This window comes from Lytechinus variegatus, chromosome 4 (genome assembly GCF_018143015.1).
Source record: "Lytechinus variegatus isolate NC3 chromosome 4, Lvar_3.0, whole genome shotgun sequence".
NCBI lineage: Eukaryota > Metazoa > Echinodermata > Echinoidea > Temnopleuroida > Toxopneustidae > Lytechinus > Lytechinus variegatus.
In genome coordinates, this window is record NC_054743.1 from 46,674,953 (window position 1) to 46,696,632 (window position 21,680).

At 35.3% G+C, this 21,680-nt stretch overlaps 1 protein-coding gene across 1 annotated transcript; it reads left to right on the plus strand.

Annotated features, from left to right (window-relative positions):
* Nucleotides 1-566: 566 nt before the first annotated feature.
* Nucleotides 567-20,964, plus strand: LOC121412725 (ribonuclease Oy-like). The gene is made up of 8 exons (XM_041605496.1): nt 567-773; nt 2,854-2,917; nt 4,281-4,336; nt 6,066-6,135; nt 7,337-7,404; nt 8,749-8,862; nt 10,947-11,064; nt 19,999-20,964. Exons 1-8 carry the CDS (start codon nt 676-678, stop codon nt 20,320-20,322), a joined length of 912 nt encoding a protein of 303 aa, XP_041461430.1. The 5' UTR covers nt 567-675; the 3' UTR covers nt 20,323-20,964.
* The last annotated feature ends 716 nt before the right edge of the window (nt 20,965-21,680 follow it).

The following is a 21,680-nucleotide window of genomic DNA, read 5'->3' on the forward strand; positions in this document are numbered from 1 at the left end:
GTGCATATTATTTCCATTTCATCACTTTACTAATCTATTACATTGTATTTTTTTCAATAATGTACTTTTAATCAACGTTCGGTATTATATGATTTGGGCTTTTACAATCTAAATCCATCATAAACCCTTTTCTATACATTTTATATTAAATTATTCTAATTTTGGCACACTTGCATCTCGAGAAACTTTCGAAAATAGCAGGCCCTAAACTGAATCCCCTTAACATTTCATTTTGTGGCATTACGCAGTCGGCATTTGAAAAAGACCCCCCCCCCCCCGTCGTAAAAATGATGTGTCCTTATATTTCATGTGCATGTTCGCGTTATTGACGATGAGAAAGACTATAAGGAGATGGGTATGAAAACGTTCAAAACCAATCAGTCATTGTCCACTCGCTTTGTCATTTAAAACTTAACAAAAAATGGAAATGGCCTGCTCGTTCCTGTCACCAAAACGCTGGTATATGTTTAAAGTGTGATCGATCTCAAAACGGGGATGTCAGTGTACGCGTCTAATGAACCCGCTCTTAAATAAAAGGCGTGCCCAACTTCGCGCCAAACCAGTCTGATAAGCTGAAGTACGACGCCACGACTTACCGCACGGGATCGTCTGAACACGTATCGAAGTAACAACACTTTGATCAGATCTGGAGTTGTTTGCATTTCTGAAGTCAAAATGGCTCGCTTTTATGTTCTGATTGTTGTTCTTGCCCTAAGCTGCTGCATAAGCTTCAGTGAGGGAAGGTCATTTCGGGAGCTTCTCGGCGAGATTTTGTAAGTATACATTTTTTTTCTCTCTCTCTTCTGTTTGTTTCCCTTTATAACAACTGTTGTTTTAATAATCATATATTCTACCAATATATATATATATATATATATATATATATATATACATGTATATATAAATTGGAGAGCAGTGTTATAAAGTATTTGCTGGAGGCGGGGCTGTGCCTCAGGGAGGGGGTCATGGGCCCATGCAGACTGTCATCTGCTCCCCTCTTATTTTGAAAGAAGTAAAAACAGATCGGAGAAAAAGGGGGGCAAGGAAGAACTTTTTGATGATATTTTTTTTCTCATTCTTGTCTTATTGTTAATTTCTCCAAACTCGTACAATACAAACAAAATTAAACTTTTTTGTTAAAGATTCCACAAACACCTTTTTTAAAACTATTTAAACAATTACTGTAAGGTTCATTATTAGTAAGCAACGTCGTGTGAAAAAAATATTAAACAGCGTTTTTAACATCTAAACATATTGGGTAAAAATGCTCCATGATGGTAATTATGTGTCCAAGGCCAACCAACAATTTCTTTTCGGAAATTTTATTATCCAGTGTGATGACAATTTTGGCCATTCAAAAGTAATCGCCGCCTTTTTTAACCTTACCGGACAATATGCTTCCCGCAATTAGTAAAATACTGCCCCCAAATTAGTTGGACACATAATGAATTACCCACGTGCTGGTTAATATTTTACCCAATACATTTTTTACAGTGTGCAATTACCCAAAACGGTGGTGGTGTTAGGATATAAACTAAAAAATGTGTTTTATTGAGTAAATTTATCGATTTTTATTTCAGAATTGAATTCGATCCTAAGCATCCAATTTTAAATGTAAATATTTAATTCTCAACGAATTAAACATGGTGTTTAAATTGTTAAACAAGTACTGAAAGGTTCATATAATAAACTGCGTTAGATCTTAAACGGCTTATTTACTGTGTACCCTATTGAAATAAAAAAATATTTATCTACGTAAGTCTTGTTTAGACTTTCTCAAACAACGCTTGAGCTGGAAATATTGTCATGTTCATTGATTTTAGAGTATAGTTCACATTACTGCTCTTTCACCAAAATTTTAGACAGTCTTTGAAATGCAATAGCACATTTGCTTGAACATGTTATTTTCAGTCGTGGGTTATGTCGGTTTATCAAAACTGTTGACCAAATAGATACATGGCGGTTATTCAGACAATAATCTATTGTACTTACTTTCGATTCCACTGAAATGCTGATTCGTTTGCATAAATTAGCATATACTATCTGCATCAATAATGCAATTTTCGATAGGTGGTTCGGCGGGGAAAATGAAGATATGATCTGACAGAGATATTGCTATATTGCTATTTCTAAAAAAATCTCATTATATACAATATATTTATATATTTTGTGTTTATCAGACCAATTGAGCTATCTCTTTCGTTCCCCTCCCTCTTGTATCACTTTTCTTGTCGAAATAAATATGAATGTATAAATCAACATAAGTCATATCAATCTGTTCTGAATCTTTCACCCCAAGGGTTTTTCCGGGCTTTCCTTTAATTGCATAAAACATTACAAAAGCGGTTTATTATCGCTTTTCTTATATAGGATTATTGATATTGTATATTACTAATAAAACATTTTATTCATTTCGATTTGATTTGATTTGAGTTATTGTTTCACACTCACAAAAAGATATATCTTGCACATAATTATGAGAACATGATGAAAAAATACATAGTTGTAGTATTCTACAAGGAAATACAATTACGTGAAATATGAGGAATCTATTAAAAGGCAAAGCTTGTAGACATATAGGTTCCCGGAAGAAAATAAGGATTAAAAACTCCTATAACGCAATGAAGCGAAATAAATCAAATGAAAAATTATCAATACATTATAAAGAGCTCTACATGATAGTCACTCAAGCAAGGCGCTTATCCACTAGCTAACGATTGTATATAAAAGAAATATTTTCAGCCTACATTTAAAAGAACATAAATTCAATACTGCTTGACTCTCTCTCTCATATTACCCTTTCCCCTCTCACATGTCTCAATTTCGCTCTTTAAAAACTTTTTTTTCAAACAGCGAGGAGGATACCTATGACAAATTGACTTTGGTAGAATCATGGGCTCCATCTTTTTGCGAGAAGGTAAGTCATATAGGTCTAGCAACATGCAGGGGCGGTCAAGGATTTTCCAGGGGGCGGCAGTTGGGCACCCCAATCATATTTTGATGGGGTGTATCTCATGAAACCCTGAAATAATGGTTCTAAGGAAATGACTAAAAGAAAGCAAAAGAAGTCTAACATTAGAGCATAAGACGATTTCCATTAAAAATATATTTCATGGCCCTCAGACTGGGGCTGCGGAACGGGGGCTGAGCCAAAAGTGTGGGGGCTGACCATGTAAAAAGTCACAATCATATGGTTATTTTTACTTTTTTACACTTTTTTATGGGGGGCTGAAGCACAAATCACAGGTAGACCGAGCGGGATTCGAAGCCACGACATCAGTGTCACAACTCTTTTCTACTAAATTGGCGGATAATTTTTTCTCACTCACCAGATTGTAGTCACTTTGACAAGAAAGTGTTTCATTTGGATCAAATGAAACTCTCTGACAACAGAAATAATATATAAATCAGCTCATTTCGAGATAATGCTTACAAATAAGTTAAATATGACTTATATCGAAGAAAATGACCACTATTTGGGGTTACCGATGTGGCATGCCATTTTAACTTCTTCTATTTACGTCTTTTTCAGTTTTACTTCTTCTATTTACGCCTCTTTCATTTTTACTTCTGGAATTTTCGCCTCTTTCATTTTTACTTTTGGAATTTTCGCCACTTTCATTTTTGCATCTGCCATTTTTACGTCTACCATTTTTGCATCTGCCGTGTTTTTACTTCTGCCATTTTTATTATTTTTTGCTCATAACTGATTTGTGTTTGTTTATTATTTTTATATTTGTATGTCGATAAATGGAAATATAAGTGAAATAAACGAATAAATTCAAATTCACTTCAGGCTCAACAATATGCACTATGTGAATCGAGAAACCCAAACTTCTGTGTCTGCAAATATGTTTCATAAAGCTCTTCGTAAGTTAAGAGCGACTTTAAGAACGACTGATGATCGTTGGTAGTATATACGAAATGTTCATTGGTGATGTCTGAGCTCGTAAGAAAGGACCATCAGTCTATCTTAACATCGCTCTTAACTTACGAACATCTATATGAAACGGCCCCCATAATCCTACTCCGGCCATCTTTCCATCCATATCCTGTCATTTCGAAAATCGCAGTTTGATGTGCAGAAAATCAAATTAAAATTTATGAAGAATGATATGTTTAATCCCTCTCCCCGTCATGGGAGTTGGTAGATCTTTCGCAATCAATCAATCCACCATCAGTGTTCGCTCAGCCGCCTTGCTTGCTTGGAATTTCTTGCTAAAAGCCAGAATAAATGAAGGGTTTTTTTCTTCTATCTTTTTTTTGTTCGTATTTGACAGTCACCGTGTGATATCCTCAGTACATACAAGAAGAACTGGACTATTCACGGACTTTGGTAAGTCATATTTTAACGGCATTCCATTTTATTTTATTTGATTCGAATTAATTCTCATATTTCAACTAAATATCAAAGCAATTTGAATACAGAATACAGACAGTGTGGCGAAGTGATATAGTATAGCAAAGTGCATTGTATATTATAACAATGACAATACATGAGTGTGACGTAAACTGAAGGAACCCGCATAAAAAGCAGAGCTTATGTTTTCTGCAGGTTCCTTTAAACTATTATGAAATCAGCAATCGATGAGATATGGGACACGCACAAACAATGGATAAAAAATCAATTTGGCACAAGAATATTGAAAGGGGGGAAGAGGTGTACGTCACCTAATAAAGATTCTATTAAAGTCCACAAACACTAGTTAAATAGATGATGCCATGTAATTCAGCCAGTTCTCAACTTCTTCATCTTAAGAGATCATTAAAGGGGAAGTTCACCCTGAAGAAAACTTTCTTGTAAAAATAGCAGAAAAAATAGTAAAAAATATTGGTGAAGGTTTGAGGAAAATCCGTTAAAGAGTAAGAAAGTTATTAGAGTTCAAAGTTTTGGATTTGTGACGTCATAAACGAGCAGCTGTCCCATGTGTTATGTAATATAAAATGCATAAATTTCAAATTTTGTATGGTTCCTGATGACTTAGTTTTGTTTTCTTTTCATGATCGGGTGTGAAACGATTTTTCTATTGATATACAAAAGTTACAGTGAAAACCATTTCCAATTTTCTGAGAAAATGACATTTCATTGATTTTTTACCATTCGCTATGTAGGAATGCTGCTCGCATATGACGTCACAAATCAAATAATTGAAATTCTAATAATTTTTTAATTATTTGATGAATTTTCCCCAAACCTTCGGCAATATTTTTCATTAAATTTTCTGCTATTTTTACAATAAACTTTTTGTCAGGGTGAACTTCCCCTTTAATAAATTAGATCATTTTATGCGTGGGACTGTTGGAGCGCATATCAGGCAAATGTGTGTTATACCGGGATATTATACCTTTTCTTTGCAAGCGTATAATATACATGATTATAGCGACGTTAATAACAATGCGATATAATGTCTGCATTATTAAGGTCAAGTCCACCTCAGAAAAATGTTGATTTGTATCAATAGAGAAAAATCAGACAAGCACAAGGCTGAAAATTTCATCAAAATCGGATGTAAAATAAGAAAGTTATGACATTTCAAAGTTTCGCTTATTTTTAACAAAATAGTTATATGAACGAGCCAGTTACATCCAGATGAGAGAGTCGATGATGTCACTTACTCACTATTTCTTTTGTTTTTATTGTTTGAATATTATACAATATTTCAATTTTTATGAGTTTGAAGATTAGGACCTCCTTGCCTGAAGCACAAAATGTAAAAAAAAAATGGAATTCCACGTGTTCAGGGAGGAATGAAACTTCGTTTCACACGACAATGACGAGAAAATAAAAATATTTCATATTTCATATAATAAAATACAAAAGAAATAGTGAGTGAGTGATGTCATCAACTCTCTCATTTGGATGTAACTGGCTCGTTCATAGAACTATTTTGTTGAAAATAAGCGAAACTTTAAAATTCCATAACTTTCTTATTTTACATCCGATTTTGATGAAATTTTTAACGTTATACTTGTTGAATTTTTATCTATTTATTCAAATCAAGTTTTTGTTGGGGTGGACTTGTCCTTTAATATTGCTTTAAAATTCCGTTTCCTTCGATTTGCAGGCCGTTTAAGAATAACGTCAAAAACACACCAGTAGACTGTACTGGAACTTTCAATGACGACGACATCAAAGTAAGTATTTTCAATAAAGCAGTATTTACATTCTTTTGTATTTTCCGACATTTTTTCTACTCAACATGTTCACTAAATACGTATTTCTGTATCGCAAGGAACTAGGCACTATATAGGCATGTCTTTATAACCGACTAAACATAATTGCTGCAAATCAATGAATAATCAACCATTCTATATTCTTATCAGCAAGAAATTTGTCCACATTGTGCTGCACTCGACCCAGGTGAGGTGAATGGGTACCGGGCAGGATTAATCCCTTGAATGCATGAGCGCTGAAAGGCAGCTCGAGCTAAAGCCGGGGTAATAATAATGATAACAACGCGCCTCGGAATAGAATATTTCTAGATAGATGGCGCTATATAAATGCCTATTATTATTATTATTATCAAGAATTGCACTCCCAACAATAAATCTTTTCAAAATGAATGGATCTTTGTTCACTTTTATTCAAGACTTCATCAGACTGATTCGTATGTTTCTCAATCACATTTCTGCATGCAACCAACCAAATATCCCATTTCTCTCTTCTAAACCTCGACACACTTTCTTCTTTCTTCAATAGCAATGTTAATTCCTCCAAGACAAAGAATTTAAACAAATGGAAACGAAATGTACATTTGTATCAATTATGCGATTTAATATGTATAAATAGACATAAATGAATTTTAAAAATGTATGTACAAATGATATAGGAAGTTGAGAAAGGATGACTTCTAAAATACAAAGTATTGATAATTCAAATTCTTTGTTGTGGAGGATCGTTTTTTTTAACAAAAGGCGATTATTGATTTGATATGGGATTAAGGATAAGAAAGCACGTCCCGCTATGAGAGCCCGATTAACCCTATAGAAACGCGGATCCTATATATCCCTTAAGGCAATCCGCGGATGATGAGGATACGTGTGTATTTTTTGACAGGGGCTTTATTTCAGATTCTTTCCTTACCTTTGTGTTATGGCGTAATTTTCTTCAGCAAGAAACTGATCCACAATGTGCTGCACTCAACCCAGGTGATGAAAATGGGTGCCGGTAGGAAGTAATTCCTTAAAAAAGCTGTGTGCGCTATGAACGCCTAGCTTAGCCGGGTAATATAGGAGAGCCTTGAGCTCCTTACAAGGTGGATACTATGCGCGATATAAATACCCTATATCATTATAATTATCATTATCATTAATTTTCAATCATATTTTATTGTAGGATATACGCTCTGAAATGCTCTTGAAATGGCCGACCTACAAAAGAGGGGGCTCTGTAAACGACTTTTGGTATGTATAAAGACAGAACATCCGCATAGGGCACTCCATGAAGTAATTTATCAGTATTTTTTGTTGTTGCTATTATCAACTGTATAAAAGCTACCGAAATCCTTGCGCCTGATTGGTTGAAATTGGATGACTAGATCATTTATAAGCGCCGACAAAGGGGGGGGGTCTTATTTTTTTTGGCAACCAGTCAATTTGACTATTTTCGCAATCATATATTATTTAATTAACATTTGTTTTCTTAAAAAAAAGTAATTGAATAAAGTAAAATTCAAATTTTCTTTTTCTTTTCTATATTTTTTTTCCTCTCTTTTCTTTTTTTTCAATATTAGGATATCTACTAGGATTTAAAGTCGAGTAGGTGTGTCTCACAAATTAAAACCAGGGCTTTTACTAAAAATATGTTATATAAGCCTACTAGTATGCAAGTAGGACAAAAGTACGTATAGAAGCCAGCCTTTTAAAGGTCAAGTCCACCCCAACAAAAATTTCATTTGAATAAAAAGAGAAAATTCAACAAGCACAACACTGAAAATTTCAACAAAATCGGTTGTAAAATAAGAAAGTTATGGTGTTTTAAAGTTTCGCTTATTTTCAACAAAATAGTCAACGAGCCAATTACATCCAAATGAGAGAGTTGATGACATCACTCACTATTTCTTTTGTATTTTATTATATGAAATATTTTGATTTTCTCGTCATTGTCATGTAATATGAAGTTTCATTCCTCCCTACACACGTGGAATTCCATTATTTTAACATTTTGTGCTTCAGACAAGGAGGTCCTAATTCTCAAATTCGTAAATATTGAAATATTGTATAATTCAAACAATAAAAAACAAAAGAAATAGTGAGTGACATCATCGACTCTCTCATTTGGATGTAACTGGCTCGTTCATATAACTATTTTGTTGAAAATAAGCGAAACTTTGAAATGTCATAACTTTCTTATTTTACATCCGATTTTGATGAAATTTTCAGCATTGTGCTTGTCTGATTTTTCTCGATTGATTCAAATCAACATTTTTCTGAGGTGGACTTGACCTTCAACAGATGAATATTCGTATCTCCTAAAAAGGAAAAAAAAGCAGTATAAAATAGAGCATAAATGGAAATGGGGGGAGGGGGTGCACTCACAGCAATGCTTGTAAAGAGTGGATCTGGAAATCAATAATAATGTAAATTGCCGACCTAATCATATATGCGTATACAGGAAAGAAAAAAGGGAAGAGAAGGAATGTAAAGGTGGAAGATTAGATTGATGTAAGCATGTTTCAAATTATTCAAATCAGTATTCAGATAATCATACCCCTGCATGTGATATGGTAATGTTTAATTCATTTTCAGGAAGCACGAGTATGAAAAGCATGGGACGTGTGCTAGTGATCTGCCAACGTTTAGCAGCGCCAAAAAGTATTTTCGAGGCACAATGGACTTGTATGACAGATACAACATCAAAAGGTGAGTAGCGAGTAGGCCTATACTGAGTGTTTTCGCATGCACGAAACGTGTATAGTTTTTTTGTTTAATATCAAAGCGTCTGAAAAACCTCCGAGCTTTAAACGCGATTATCTCGGAATGCATGTTTTGGAGACCAGTCGAAGTTGAGCAAGTCCGTTGAATAACCGACCCGATCACCGACGAACTTAGAGATCACTATCAGAAGTAGAATTTCTATTAAAGAAAAATAGACCAACATTAACTCACGGCAAAAACTGTGGTGTTAACCGGTGTGCATTTAGGATCAAACCAGTTATTTTACACCGGTGTTAAATTGACAGTGTTAGTTTGGGTTGTTACATTTAAATTTGGTGTTATGTTCAACCTCTAGGGTGTATATAATTTTAACACCTCACGGGGTGTGGTCCTCTATTCACACCAACTGGTGTCCATTTTAACACCACAATTTTTACAGTGTTAAATCTTTTAATAAACAGTTTCCCATTATTTTAGGACATTTGGGGATTGATTATTTTGGCAAGGTAGAGTTCCATATGTAGCTACTTAGATCTTCTCTTATGCTTTTAGAATGTGTTTATGTGAACATGATAACTGATTTACAAACTGTAAAAAGATGTGGAAACCAGGGGAGCGATTAGTTAAAGGACTCGCCTGACGTTTTATCCGACAAGTCTAATTTTATCAGATAGTTACCACGGGACCAGTGCCTCTTACCCAATCAAAATCAGGGAAATTTAGATGCCAGATCTGACAAATTGTCGGACAATCCCAACCCACCTTTCGCAATTCCATGCAGTACCTTGCACCATAACCGGTGACCCTAAAACCAACAATAGAGCTTTTCGCATAACGACAGGAACTGACCTTTGCAGCGCTAGATGATTTTGAAGAGACCTCTGGCCACGTCTTCAAAAAAATGGAAAGAAACAGCTGCCTGTATATATCGCAAGTTGTTTTGACGGGAAAATTAAATCACGGTGGTGATGATTACCAGATACTATTTATTTTCAAAACCTGAATACTTTATAGACCTATAGGCCTATATTTTGATGAAAATCTTGTTTTAATGGGAAAATCAAGAATTAATTTTTTGAACATGGGTACATGCCTGCACAGAGTGTATAAGTATCTATCTGCAAGCGCGCTGACTGACGGTTGCTTCTATATTACAGAGGCGCTCTATAGAGCTCTACGACGACGCCCACAATGCGTGCAAAAATCGTTCCAAATCGGAGATGTCGCTGATAGTAGCAAATAGAATTTTGCACACAAACCGCATATCTAGCGTTCCCGTTGTTGCAGGGGCGGAAATCTCTCCCCAAAGGTAGGGGACTTGGACAAGGGGCTGGAAAATTTAACAAAAAGCCCCCATCCCAAAAAAAGAAGGTTATCACCCGAAATTTAAGGTCATTTCGACGAAAATAAATTTGGCAAGCAAGAAAAAAAGTTATCATCCCAAAAGTAAGGTCATCTCCTCATAAAATACACGTTTTTTTTCGATTTTGAATGATGTATTTCTTACCATCATAAAAGACCACAAATAGTAGGGGAACATTTGATATTGTGTCCCCCCTACTATTTTGAGTAGGGGGACACGTCCCCCTGGGATTTCCGCCCATGCGTTGTTGTTGTTGTTGTTTTAGCTTATATACCGCGCGTATCATTCAGTTGTGAGTATTTGCGTTGTTGTGAACGCGAAAAGTCTCTTTCAAGTCGCCAGGAAAGGTTCTCTCTAAATAACGAAAAAGGGTAATTTGGTCTCCAAAAGAGAAAAATAGTCTAACATTAGCTAAGTTTATCACAGATGACCTTTTATTGCTCGTGCGCAGTTTACAACCGTGAACGTGCTTATTTTTTCACTGCGTTCAATCAAGTACTTGTGAGGGGTTATTATACTTTTCGAAAACATATATCATTTTTTTTAACTTATAGAAAACGCTTTCCAAGCTCCAAAAAAAAAAATCTCAATTGTTCATTTTGGGCAATTTATGGCTGTTGTTCGGTTTTTTTTTTTTGGGGGGGGGGACGTGGCAGGTGACAAAAGATATCGTAGGCCTGTATATATATTCTTTTCCTGTTTGTAGAATTCTCGCGGACGGTACCAATGCTGTACGCCCCTCAGACACAATCAAATACCCACTCGCTTACATCACCACGGCTCTCAGAAAAGGTCTAGGTGTTGATCCCGCTGTGTATTGTGTGGTAAGTTTTTCGCAATGGGGTCGTAGTTAGGGTCTGCACTAAGGGGGTGTTATTTTTTTTCATTGAAAAATGATAAGGAATTTTCGCAATCAGTACGCAGACCAGGCGCGTACGCAGGGGGGGGGTTAGGGGGTTCGTTTCCCTTTTTTTTTGTCTCCCCAGAGGTCGGTCTGGTAGACGCACGGTACCCCTACATAATAATGTATGACGGAAGAAATTGTAAGGAAAAAAGAGGGCGGATTCACCCCCCCCCCCCCCCATCACTTTTTAGAGACTGGGCGGGAGATTTTTAAAAAAGAAATCAGCTCGAACCCCCCCCCCCTTCAAAAATCCTGCGTACGCGCCTGACGCAGACACTTTCTATAACGCAGATAATCTCTTGTCAAAAGCCGTTCAATGGCAAAACAGCCTTTGTCAAAAGTCGGTAAATTAAAACAGCAGTGCCGTACTGGACACGGCACATTTTTTCTTTTTTATTGAACAATGACAAGGAATTTTCGCAATCATTACGCAGACACTTTCTATAACGCAGATAATCTCTTGTCAAAAGCCGTTCAATGGCAAAACAGCCTATGTCGAAAGTCGGTAAATTAAAACAGCAGTGCCGTACTGGACACGGCACATTTTTTTCTTTTTTATTGAACAATGACAAGGAATTTTCGCAATTACTACGACATGTACGAGGACACTTTCTTTAACGCAGATAATCTCTTATCAAAAGCCGTTCAATGGCAAAACAGCCTTTGTTAAAAGTCGGTAAATTAAAACAACAGTGCCGTACTGGACACGGCACATTTTTTTTTATTAAACAATGACAAGGAATTTACGCAATCATTACGCAGACACTTTCTATAACGCAGATAATCTCTTGTCAAAAGCCCTTCAATGACAAAACAGCCTTTGTCGAAAGTCGGTAAGTTAAAACAGCAGTGCCGTACTGGACACGGCACATTTTTTCTTTTTTATTGAACAATGACAAGGAATTTTCGCAATCATTACGCAGACACTTTCTTTAACGCAGATCTCTTGTCAAAAGCCGTTCAATGGCAAAACGGCCTCTGTCAAAAGTCGGTAAATTAAAACAGCAGTGCCGTACTGGACACGGCACATTTTTTCTTTTTTTATTGAAAAATGACAAGGAATTTTCGCAATTACTACGAGGACCCTTTCTATAACACAGATAATCTCTTGTCAAAAGCCGTTCAATGGCAAAACAGCCTTTGTCGAAAGTAGGTAAATTAAAACAGCAGTGCCTTACTGGACACGGCACATTTTTTTCTCTTTTTTATTGAACAATGACAAGGAATTTTCGCAATCATTACGCAGACACTTTCTATAACGCAGATAATCTCTTGTCAAAAGCCCTTCAATGGCAAAACAGCCTTTGTCGAAAGGCGGTAAATTAAAACAACAGTGCCTTACTGGACACGGCACATTTTTTTTCTTTTTTATTGAACAATGACAAGGAATTTTCGCAATCATTACGCAGACACTTTCTATAACGCAAATAATCTCTTGTCAAAAGCCCTTCAATGACAAAACAGCCTTTGTCGAAAGTCGGTAAATTAAAACAACAGTGCCTTACTGGACACGGCACATTTGTTTCTTTTTTATTGAACAATAAGGAATTTTCGCAATCATTACGCAGACACTTTCTATAACGCAGATAATCTCTTGTCAAAAGCCCTTCAATGACAAAACAGCCTTTGTCGAAAGTCGGTAAATTAAAACAGCAGTGCCTTACTTGACACGGCACATTTTTTTCTTTTTTATTGAACAATGAGCTACCTCTTGAATAGGAAGCAATATGTCTTTTTAAACGGATGCAATTCTCAAATGGAAAAAAATAATTGTGGAGTTCCACAGGGTAGTCTTTTAGGCCCGATTTTGTTTATAGTTTATATTAATAATTTTTGTAGATCATCAGATGTTCTTTCTTTCATTTTCTTTGCGGACGACTCTTACTTATTTTTTTCACATAAAAATCCTCTTCACCTTACTAATACAATCAACTCTGAACTAAAAAATGTCACCCAATGGATAAGAGCAAATAAATTGTCAATAAATTTACAAAAAACAAAATATATGTTGTTTAGCAACTCTATTAATACACTTCCTGTTGATATTATTTTGGATGGAACTCCCTTGGAAAAAGTATCCCATATTAAGTTTCTTGGAATAACAGTCGATAATAAGCTCTCATGGAAATTCCACATAGATAACATATGTAAAACTATTTCACGCAACATTGGTATAATTAACAAGCTTAAATTTTGTTTACCATTATCGTCCCTGCTTACATTATATTCATCCCTTATATTACCGTATTTAAATTATGGAATTTTAGCGTGGGGCAACACACATCAAACACTCTTAGACAAATTACTCCTATTACAAAAGAAGTCTCTTCGTGTCATATGTCACAAAGCATATTTGTCTCATACTGACCCATTATTTTTGGAACATAAAATATTGAAAATTAAAGACTTGTATTTGTTCAATCTCGGTCAGTTTATGTACAATTATAACAATAACAACCTCCCAAATGTATTTCATTCAATGAAACCAAAAAATCAATCCATTCATAACTATCCAACAAGGCGATTGGGTGAATTCCATTTACCACTTCTAAGAACTTTGCTGGCTCAGAACACATTTATATATGAGGGACCGAAGTTATGGAACTCACTTCATAATGATATAAGAACTGCAAAATCTTTGAACTCTTTTAAGACTAAATTCAAATTATCTCTATTAAAATCTTATAATGTATCCTCAAATTAAATCTTATTCATCATCTCTGTCAAGAGGTTAGTCATCATTTTTACTATAAAGACTATAAAACATAATTCATCCCTTTTTTTTATTGAAAAAAAAAAATCTGACACAAGTCCTTCCCAATTGTGCTCTGTTTTTAACCTCATATATTACTTGTATCTATCCTCTCATCTTTTTTCTCTTTCCTGTCCGCTTATCCGCCTTCCTACCGCTTATTTATTTACGGCATCAATCACATTTTTCGCTCATTTTATTCTTTCCAGGTCATTTTATATTTTTTTTCTCCTTTTATACACATTGAATCCAGTCTGCTTGAGTCCACGATGGCATGTGTTCTACCTACGTTTAGCAGCACCCATCCATCTTCTCAGGGCATTCTCCCCTTTCTTTTTTTTCTTTTTTTTTTTGGGGGGGGGGGTGGGAAGGGTGAATATATTTTTGGATATATTTTAGGACGGTTTGTTTTGTCCTATACAAACTATATTTTTTGATATCTTCGTATTTTATATTTTGTGAGTATTTCTCTCTCATTTTTTTTTCTCATTTGATTACATATGTCTGTATTTGTACTCTGTTAATGGTTTTGTTATCTATTTTTGAGGGGCCCACATTGTACAAGCATTGCTTTTTAGTGGGTCCCTCCATTTCCATCCTAATCTAATTTCTATTGAGAATTAGTATACTTATTTAAAACCTCCAATGTGTTGCCCAAATCGTGTAAGTTTTTTTTTTCACAACATATGTATTATTATTTTTGTTTCTTTGCAATAGATACAAATACTTATATGGTATACAATTTGTTTTTGTTTGATGGAAGTGAAATAAATAAAATTGAATTGAATTGAATTGAAATTGAATTGAATGACAAGGAATTTTCGCAATCATTACGCAGACACTTTCTATAACGCAGATAATCTCTTGTCAAAAGCCCTTCAATGACAAAACAGCCTTTGTCGAAAGTCGGTAAATTAAAACTACAGTGCCTTACTGGACACGGCACATTTGTTTCTTTTTTATTGAACAATGACAAGAATTTTCGCAATCATTACGCAGACACTTTCTATAACGCAGACAATCTCTTGTCAAAAGCCCTTCAATGACAAAACAGCCTTTGTCGAAAGTCGGTAAATTAAAACAGCAGTGCCGTACTGGACTCGGCACATTTTTTTCTTTTTTATTGAACAATGACAAGGAATTTTCGCAATCATTACGCAGACACTTTCTATAACGCAGACAATCTCTTGTCAAAAGCCCTTCAATGACAAAACAGCCTTTGTCGAAAGTCGGTAAATTAAAACAGCAGTGCCTTACTGGACACGGCACATTTGTTTCTTTTTTATTGAACAATGACAAGGAATTTTCGCAATCATTACGCAGACACTTTCTTTAACGCAGATCTCTTGTCAAAAGCCGTTCAATGGCAAAACGGCCTCTGTCAAAAGTCGGTAAATTAAAACAGCAGTGCCGTACTGGACACGGCACATTTTTTCTTTTTTTATTGAAAAATGACAAGGAATTTTCGCAATTACTACGAGGACCCTTTCTATAACACAGATAATCTCTTGTCAAAAGCCGTTCAATGGCAAAACAGCCTTTGTCGAAAATAGGTAAATTAAAACAGCAGTGCCTTACTGGACACGGCACATTTTTTTCTCTTTTTTATTGAACAATGACAAGGAATTTTTGCAATCATTACGCAGACACTTTCTATAACGCAGATAATCTCTTGTCAAAAGCCCTTCAATGGCAAAACAGCCTTTGTCGAAAGGCGGTAAATTAAAACAACAGTGCCTTACTGGACACGGCACATTTTTTTTCTTTTTTATTGAACAATGACAAGGAATTTTCGCAATCATTACGCAGACACTTTCTATAACGCAAATAATCTCTTGTCAAAAGCCCTTCAATGACAAAACAGCCTTTGTCGAAAGTCGGTAAATTAAAACAACAGTGCCTTACTGGACACGGCACATTTGTTTCTTTTTTATTGAACAATAAGGAATTTTCGCAATCATTACGCAGACACTTTCTATAACGCAGATAATCTCTTGTCAAAAGCCCTTCAATGACAAAACAGCCTTTGTCGAAAGTCGGTAAATTAAAACAGCAGTGCCTTACTTGACACGGCACATTTTTTTCTTTTTTATTGAACAATGAGCTACCTCTTGAATAGGAAGCAATATGTCTTTTTAAACGGATGCAATTCTCAAATGGAAAAAAATAATTGTGGAGTTCCACAGGGTAGTCTTTTAGGCCCGATTTTGTTTATAGTTTATATTAATAATTTTTGTAGATCATCAGATGTTCTTTCTTTCATTTTCTTTGCGGACGACTCTTACTTATTTTTTTCACATAAAAATCCTCTTCACCTTGCTAATACAATCAACTCTGAACTAAAAAATGTCACCCAATGGATAAGAGCAAATAAATTGTCAATAAATTTACAAAAAACAAAATATATGTTGTTTAGCAACTCTATTAATACACTTCCTGTTGATATTATTTTGGATGGAACTCCCTTGGAAAAAGTATCCCATATTAAGTTTCTTGGAATAACAGTCGATAATAAGCTCTCATGGAAATTCCACATAGATAACATATGTAAAACTATTTCACGCAACATTGGTATAATTAACAAGCTTAAATTTTGTTTACCATTATCGTCCCTGCTTACATTATATTCATCCCTTATATTACCGTATTTAAATTATGGAATTTTAGCGTGGGGCAACACACATCAAACACTCTTAGACAAATTACTCCTATTACAAAAGAAGTCTCTTCGTGTCATATGTCACAAAGCATATTTGTCTCATACTGACCCATTATTTTTGGAACATAAAATATTGAAAATTAAAGACTTGTATTTGTTCAATCTCGGTCAGTTTATGTACAATTATAACAATAACAACCTCCCAAATGTATTTCATTCAATGTTTCCAAAAAATCAATCCATTCATAACTATCCAACAAGGCGATTGGGTGAATTCCATTTACCACTTCTAAGAACTTTGCTGGCTCAGAACACATTTATATATGAGGGACCGAAGTTATGGAACTCACTTCATAATGATATAAGAACTGCAAAATCTTTGAACTCTTTTAAGACTAAATTCAAATTATCTCTATTAAAATCTTATAATGTATCCTCAAATTAAATCTTATTCATCATCTCTGTCAAGAGGTTAGTCATCATTTTTACTATAAAGACTATAAAACATAATTCATCCCTTTTTTTTAATTGAAAAAAAAAAATCTGACACAAGTCCTTCCCAATTGTGCTCTGTTTTTAACCTCATATATTACTTGTATCTATCCTCTCATCTTTTTTCTCTTTCCTGTCCGCTTATCCGCCTTCCTACCGCTTATTTATTTACGGCATCAATCACATTTTTCTCTCATTTTATTCTTTCCAGGTCATTTTATATTTTTTTTCTCCTTTTATACACATTGAATCCAGTCTGCTTGAGTCCACGATGGCATGTGTTCTACCTACGTTTAGCAGCACCCATCCATCTTCTCAGGGCATTCTCCCCTTTCTTTTTTTTCTTTTTTTTTTTTTGGGGGGGGTGGGAAGGGTGAATATATTTTTGGATATATTTTAGGACGGTTTGTTTTGTCCTATACAAACTATATTTTTTGATATCTTCGTATTTTATATTTTGTGAGTATTTCTCTCTCATTTTTTTTTCTCATTTGATTACATATGTCTGTATTTGTACTCTGTTAATGGTTTTGTTATCTATTTTTGAGGGGCCCACATTGTACAAGCATTGCTTTTTAGTGGGTCCCTCCATTTCCATCCTAATCTAATTTCTATTGAGAATTAGTATACTTATTTAAAACCTCCAATGTGTTGCCCAAATCGTGTAAGTTTTTTTTTTTCACAACATATGTATTATTATTTTTGTTTCTTTGCAATAGATACAAATACTTATATGGTATACAATTTGTTTTTGTTTGATGGAAGTGAAATAAATAAAATTGAATTGAATTGAATTGAAATTGAATTGAATGACAAGGAATTTTCGCAATCATTACGCAGACACTTTCTATAACGCAGATAATCTCTTGTCAAAAGCCCTTCAATGACAAAACAGCCTTTGTCGAAAGTCGGTAAATTAAAACTACAGTGCCTTACTGGACACGGCACATTTGTTTCTTTTTTATTGAACAATGACAAGAATTTTCGCAATCATTACGCAGACACTTTCTATAACGCAGACAATCTCTTGTCAAAAGCCCTTCAATGACAAAACAGCCTTTGTCGAAAGTCGGTAAATTAAAACAGCAGTGCCGTACTGGACTCGGCACATTTTTTTCTTTTTTATTGAACAATGACAAGGAATTTTCGCAATCATTACGCAGACACTTTCTATAACGCAGACGATCTCTTGTCAAAAGCCCTTCAATGACAAAACAGCCTTTGTCGAAAGTCGGTAAATTAAAACAGCAGTGCCTTACTGGACACGGCACATTTGTTTCTTTTTTATTGAACAATGACAAGGAATTTTCGCAATCATTACGCAGACACTTTCTATAAAGCAGATAATCTCTTGTCAAAAGCCCTTCAATGACAAAACAGTCTTTGTCGAAAGTCGGTAAATTAAAACAACAGTGCCTTACTGGACACGGCACATTTGTTTCTTTTTTATTGAACAATGACAAGGAATTTTCGCAATCATTACGCAGACACTTTCTATAACGCAGATAATCTCTTGTCAAAAGCCCTTCAATGACAAAACAGTCTTTGTCGAAAGTCGGTAAATTAAAACAACAGTGCCTTACTGGACACGGCACATTTGTTTCTTTTTTATTGAACAATGACAAGGAATTTTCGCAATCATTACGCAGACACTTTCTATAAAGCAGATAATCTCTTGTCAAAAGCCCTTCAATGACAAAACAGCCTTTGTCGAAAGTCGGTAAATTAAAAAAACAGTGCCTTACTGGACACGGCAGATTTGTTTCTTTTTTATTGAACAATGACAAGGAATTTTCGCAATCATTACGCAGACACTTTCTATAACGCAGATAATCTCTTGTCAAAGGCCCTTCAATGACAAAACAGCCTTTGTCGAAAGTCGGTAAATTAAAACAACAGTGCCTTACTGGACACGGCACATTTGTTTCTTTTTTATTGAACAATGACAAGGAATTTTCGCAATCATTACGCAGACACTTTCTATAACGCAGATAATCTCTTGTCAAAAGCCCTTCAATGACAAAACAGCCTTTGTCGAAAGTCGGTAAATTAAAACAGCAGTGCCGTACTGGACACGGCACATTTGTTTCTTTTTTATTGAACAATGACAAGGAATTTTCGCAATCATTACGTAGACACTTTCTATAACGCAGATAATCTCTTGTCAAAAGCCCTTTAATGACAAAACAGTCTTTGTCGAAAGTCAGTGAATCAAAATAGCAGTGCCGTACTGGACTCGACACAAATACTGGATGTAAACTAAAACATATTTTTCAATTTCTGAAAATATGTAACATGCAATGAAAGCAAAGAGTCTAGCTCTATAGTCAGCGGGTAGGCCTAGCTATAGCTTGAAAATAATGGTGGCTTTAAGTTAATCATACAATTCTAAAGAAATTATTTTGCTGTGCATTTCACAGATTTAGTGCAAGAGGATACAAAGCGTTGCTATTGTTACCCCGGCTTTAGTTCGAGCTACCATCACCGGCGCTCAGTGCATGCAAAGAATTACTCCTGCTGGGTACCCATTCACTTCAATTTGGGTCGAGTGCAGCGCAGTGTGGATAAATTTATTGCTGAACGAAAACACACCATGACTACGTTTCGAACCCACTACCCTCTGTTTCAAAGGCGAGAGTCAGAACCACTAGACCACGACGCACCCACGAAGTCACTGTGCCAAAAACGATGGAACGCTGCTTAAAATTTCAGGCATGCACTGTTTTAGCCCGTTAATTGTTTAAACGTAAAAAGGCACACTTTTTAGAAGCAAATTGTTAAATGTTTTTGGATCAATGAGCTTGAACTGCGTCGCTCAAAAATGTGTAGCCTAAACAGCGTTTTTGCAGTATTATGTAGTATGATTATTTATTATAAAGTATTGTTTATATCTACACCCAGTCTGTAACGCTGGCGACAAATTTCATGACGAATTTACTCTGTTCTGACAGGAGAAAAAGAAGATCCAGTACCTGTGGGAGGTTCGGATGTGCTTCAGCAAGACACTGGCTCCAGTCACATGCGGTGCCGCCTTGGCAGGTGGAGGCAAATGCAACCCCCTTAAGAAGGTTCTTTACCCCACATTCCTGAGTAAGATCTCGACGACGACGGGGACATCTGCTGACGCCATGAGCGACGTCGCCGAGATGCTAGGCAGGGAAATGATGAAGATGGTGATGAAGGAAGAAGAGGCGGAGGAGGAAGAGGAGGAGATGGAGCTATGGAGGAATGTCATGGAGAATCCCTACATAAGACAGAATTCAACTAGGCTCTGATGCTCATAACTGATATCCATGGAATGGAATTTCAGCGGATTTCTTGCATACCTCAATTAGAATTAGTTATTTCTCAATAAGCATATTAGCTATTGTTACATGGAATCGCTATTGTGATACTATCATATAAAATATCATTCAACGTGAAACTACATTATCTTGTAAATCGAAATGATATGAGAATCGGGCTACAGGCATGCTTGTCCGAAATTAATTTGTATGCAGTCTTTATGGGGGGGTAGTATGACCAAAAAACAACATAATGATATTAATGTCATTCTTCCTCTAGATATTCCTGTTTTTTACAATGACGTATGGCTTACTCTCTAAAAAAATGTGTACGCGCCTTTCATCTTTAAAATCTTGACTTTTTTCGCATAAAACTTCAAAAAAATCGTGTGGAATTATTTACCTGAAGGTTATTATATATCGCACCGCTAGATAAACTCGATTCTTCGAGTTTCACTTTTGATTTTAACGCGAGGCACAAAAAAGATCAGTAACGTAAATGCTCAGCAGAATATAAACAATATTTCGAAAAATTGGAATTGATACATTCATAAATGTAATATTTGTTTGTGGAGAAATGCAATATTTTTTCTGTGTAAATCTTCTTAAAGGAATTAAATCATTATATCTACCAATTGTTTTACCTGAATTGCTGTCTTCATTTAATCTGGACTTGGTATTAAAATGGGTATTATTGTCCAGGGTGCAAGGTTTCGATATGATATATTCAAGGCCCATCACTCAAAGACTTTGTTCAAAAGATTTTTTAAAAAGTAAACAAATAAATTGATGTAATAGATGTTGTATATTAAAAAGGAACTTCTTTGTTAGAAAATGGTCAAGTTGTAGTAATAGCACACAAAGTGCCCCTATCGCATCATTTCGGGATATTTTTTAACAAGATACATTTTTATTTTATCTGAGTTTTAAACAATACCAAATTATTTGACAGATGTTAAAACCTACATAATGGGTTACGGGTTTTAGGGGTAGGCCTATCCTATACCATTCCAAAATTGAAGTGCCCCTTATCGGTATAAGCCTATCAGGCGAGAGCAGAGTAAGAATTTTATAACTCTAACTTTGCTCTTACTGGGTCATTTCTTCATGACTTTGATCACATTCTAGCTGCTATTCAAGAAGAAAACAATATTACCCCACGGCCACTTTTGGGAGCCTCTCCTACCATGCCTACAAGATGGTGAATTAGTTTTAGCAATCTGATATTGGAAATTATTTATGATCCGTGTGATACCTGATAAGACAGAACACATATTGTTTGGAAAATGGAATAGACCCCCCCCGGCGGGGGGAGTTGCAGTCTGTTAAAAAGTTATCACTTCTCAAAC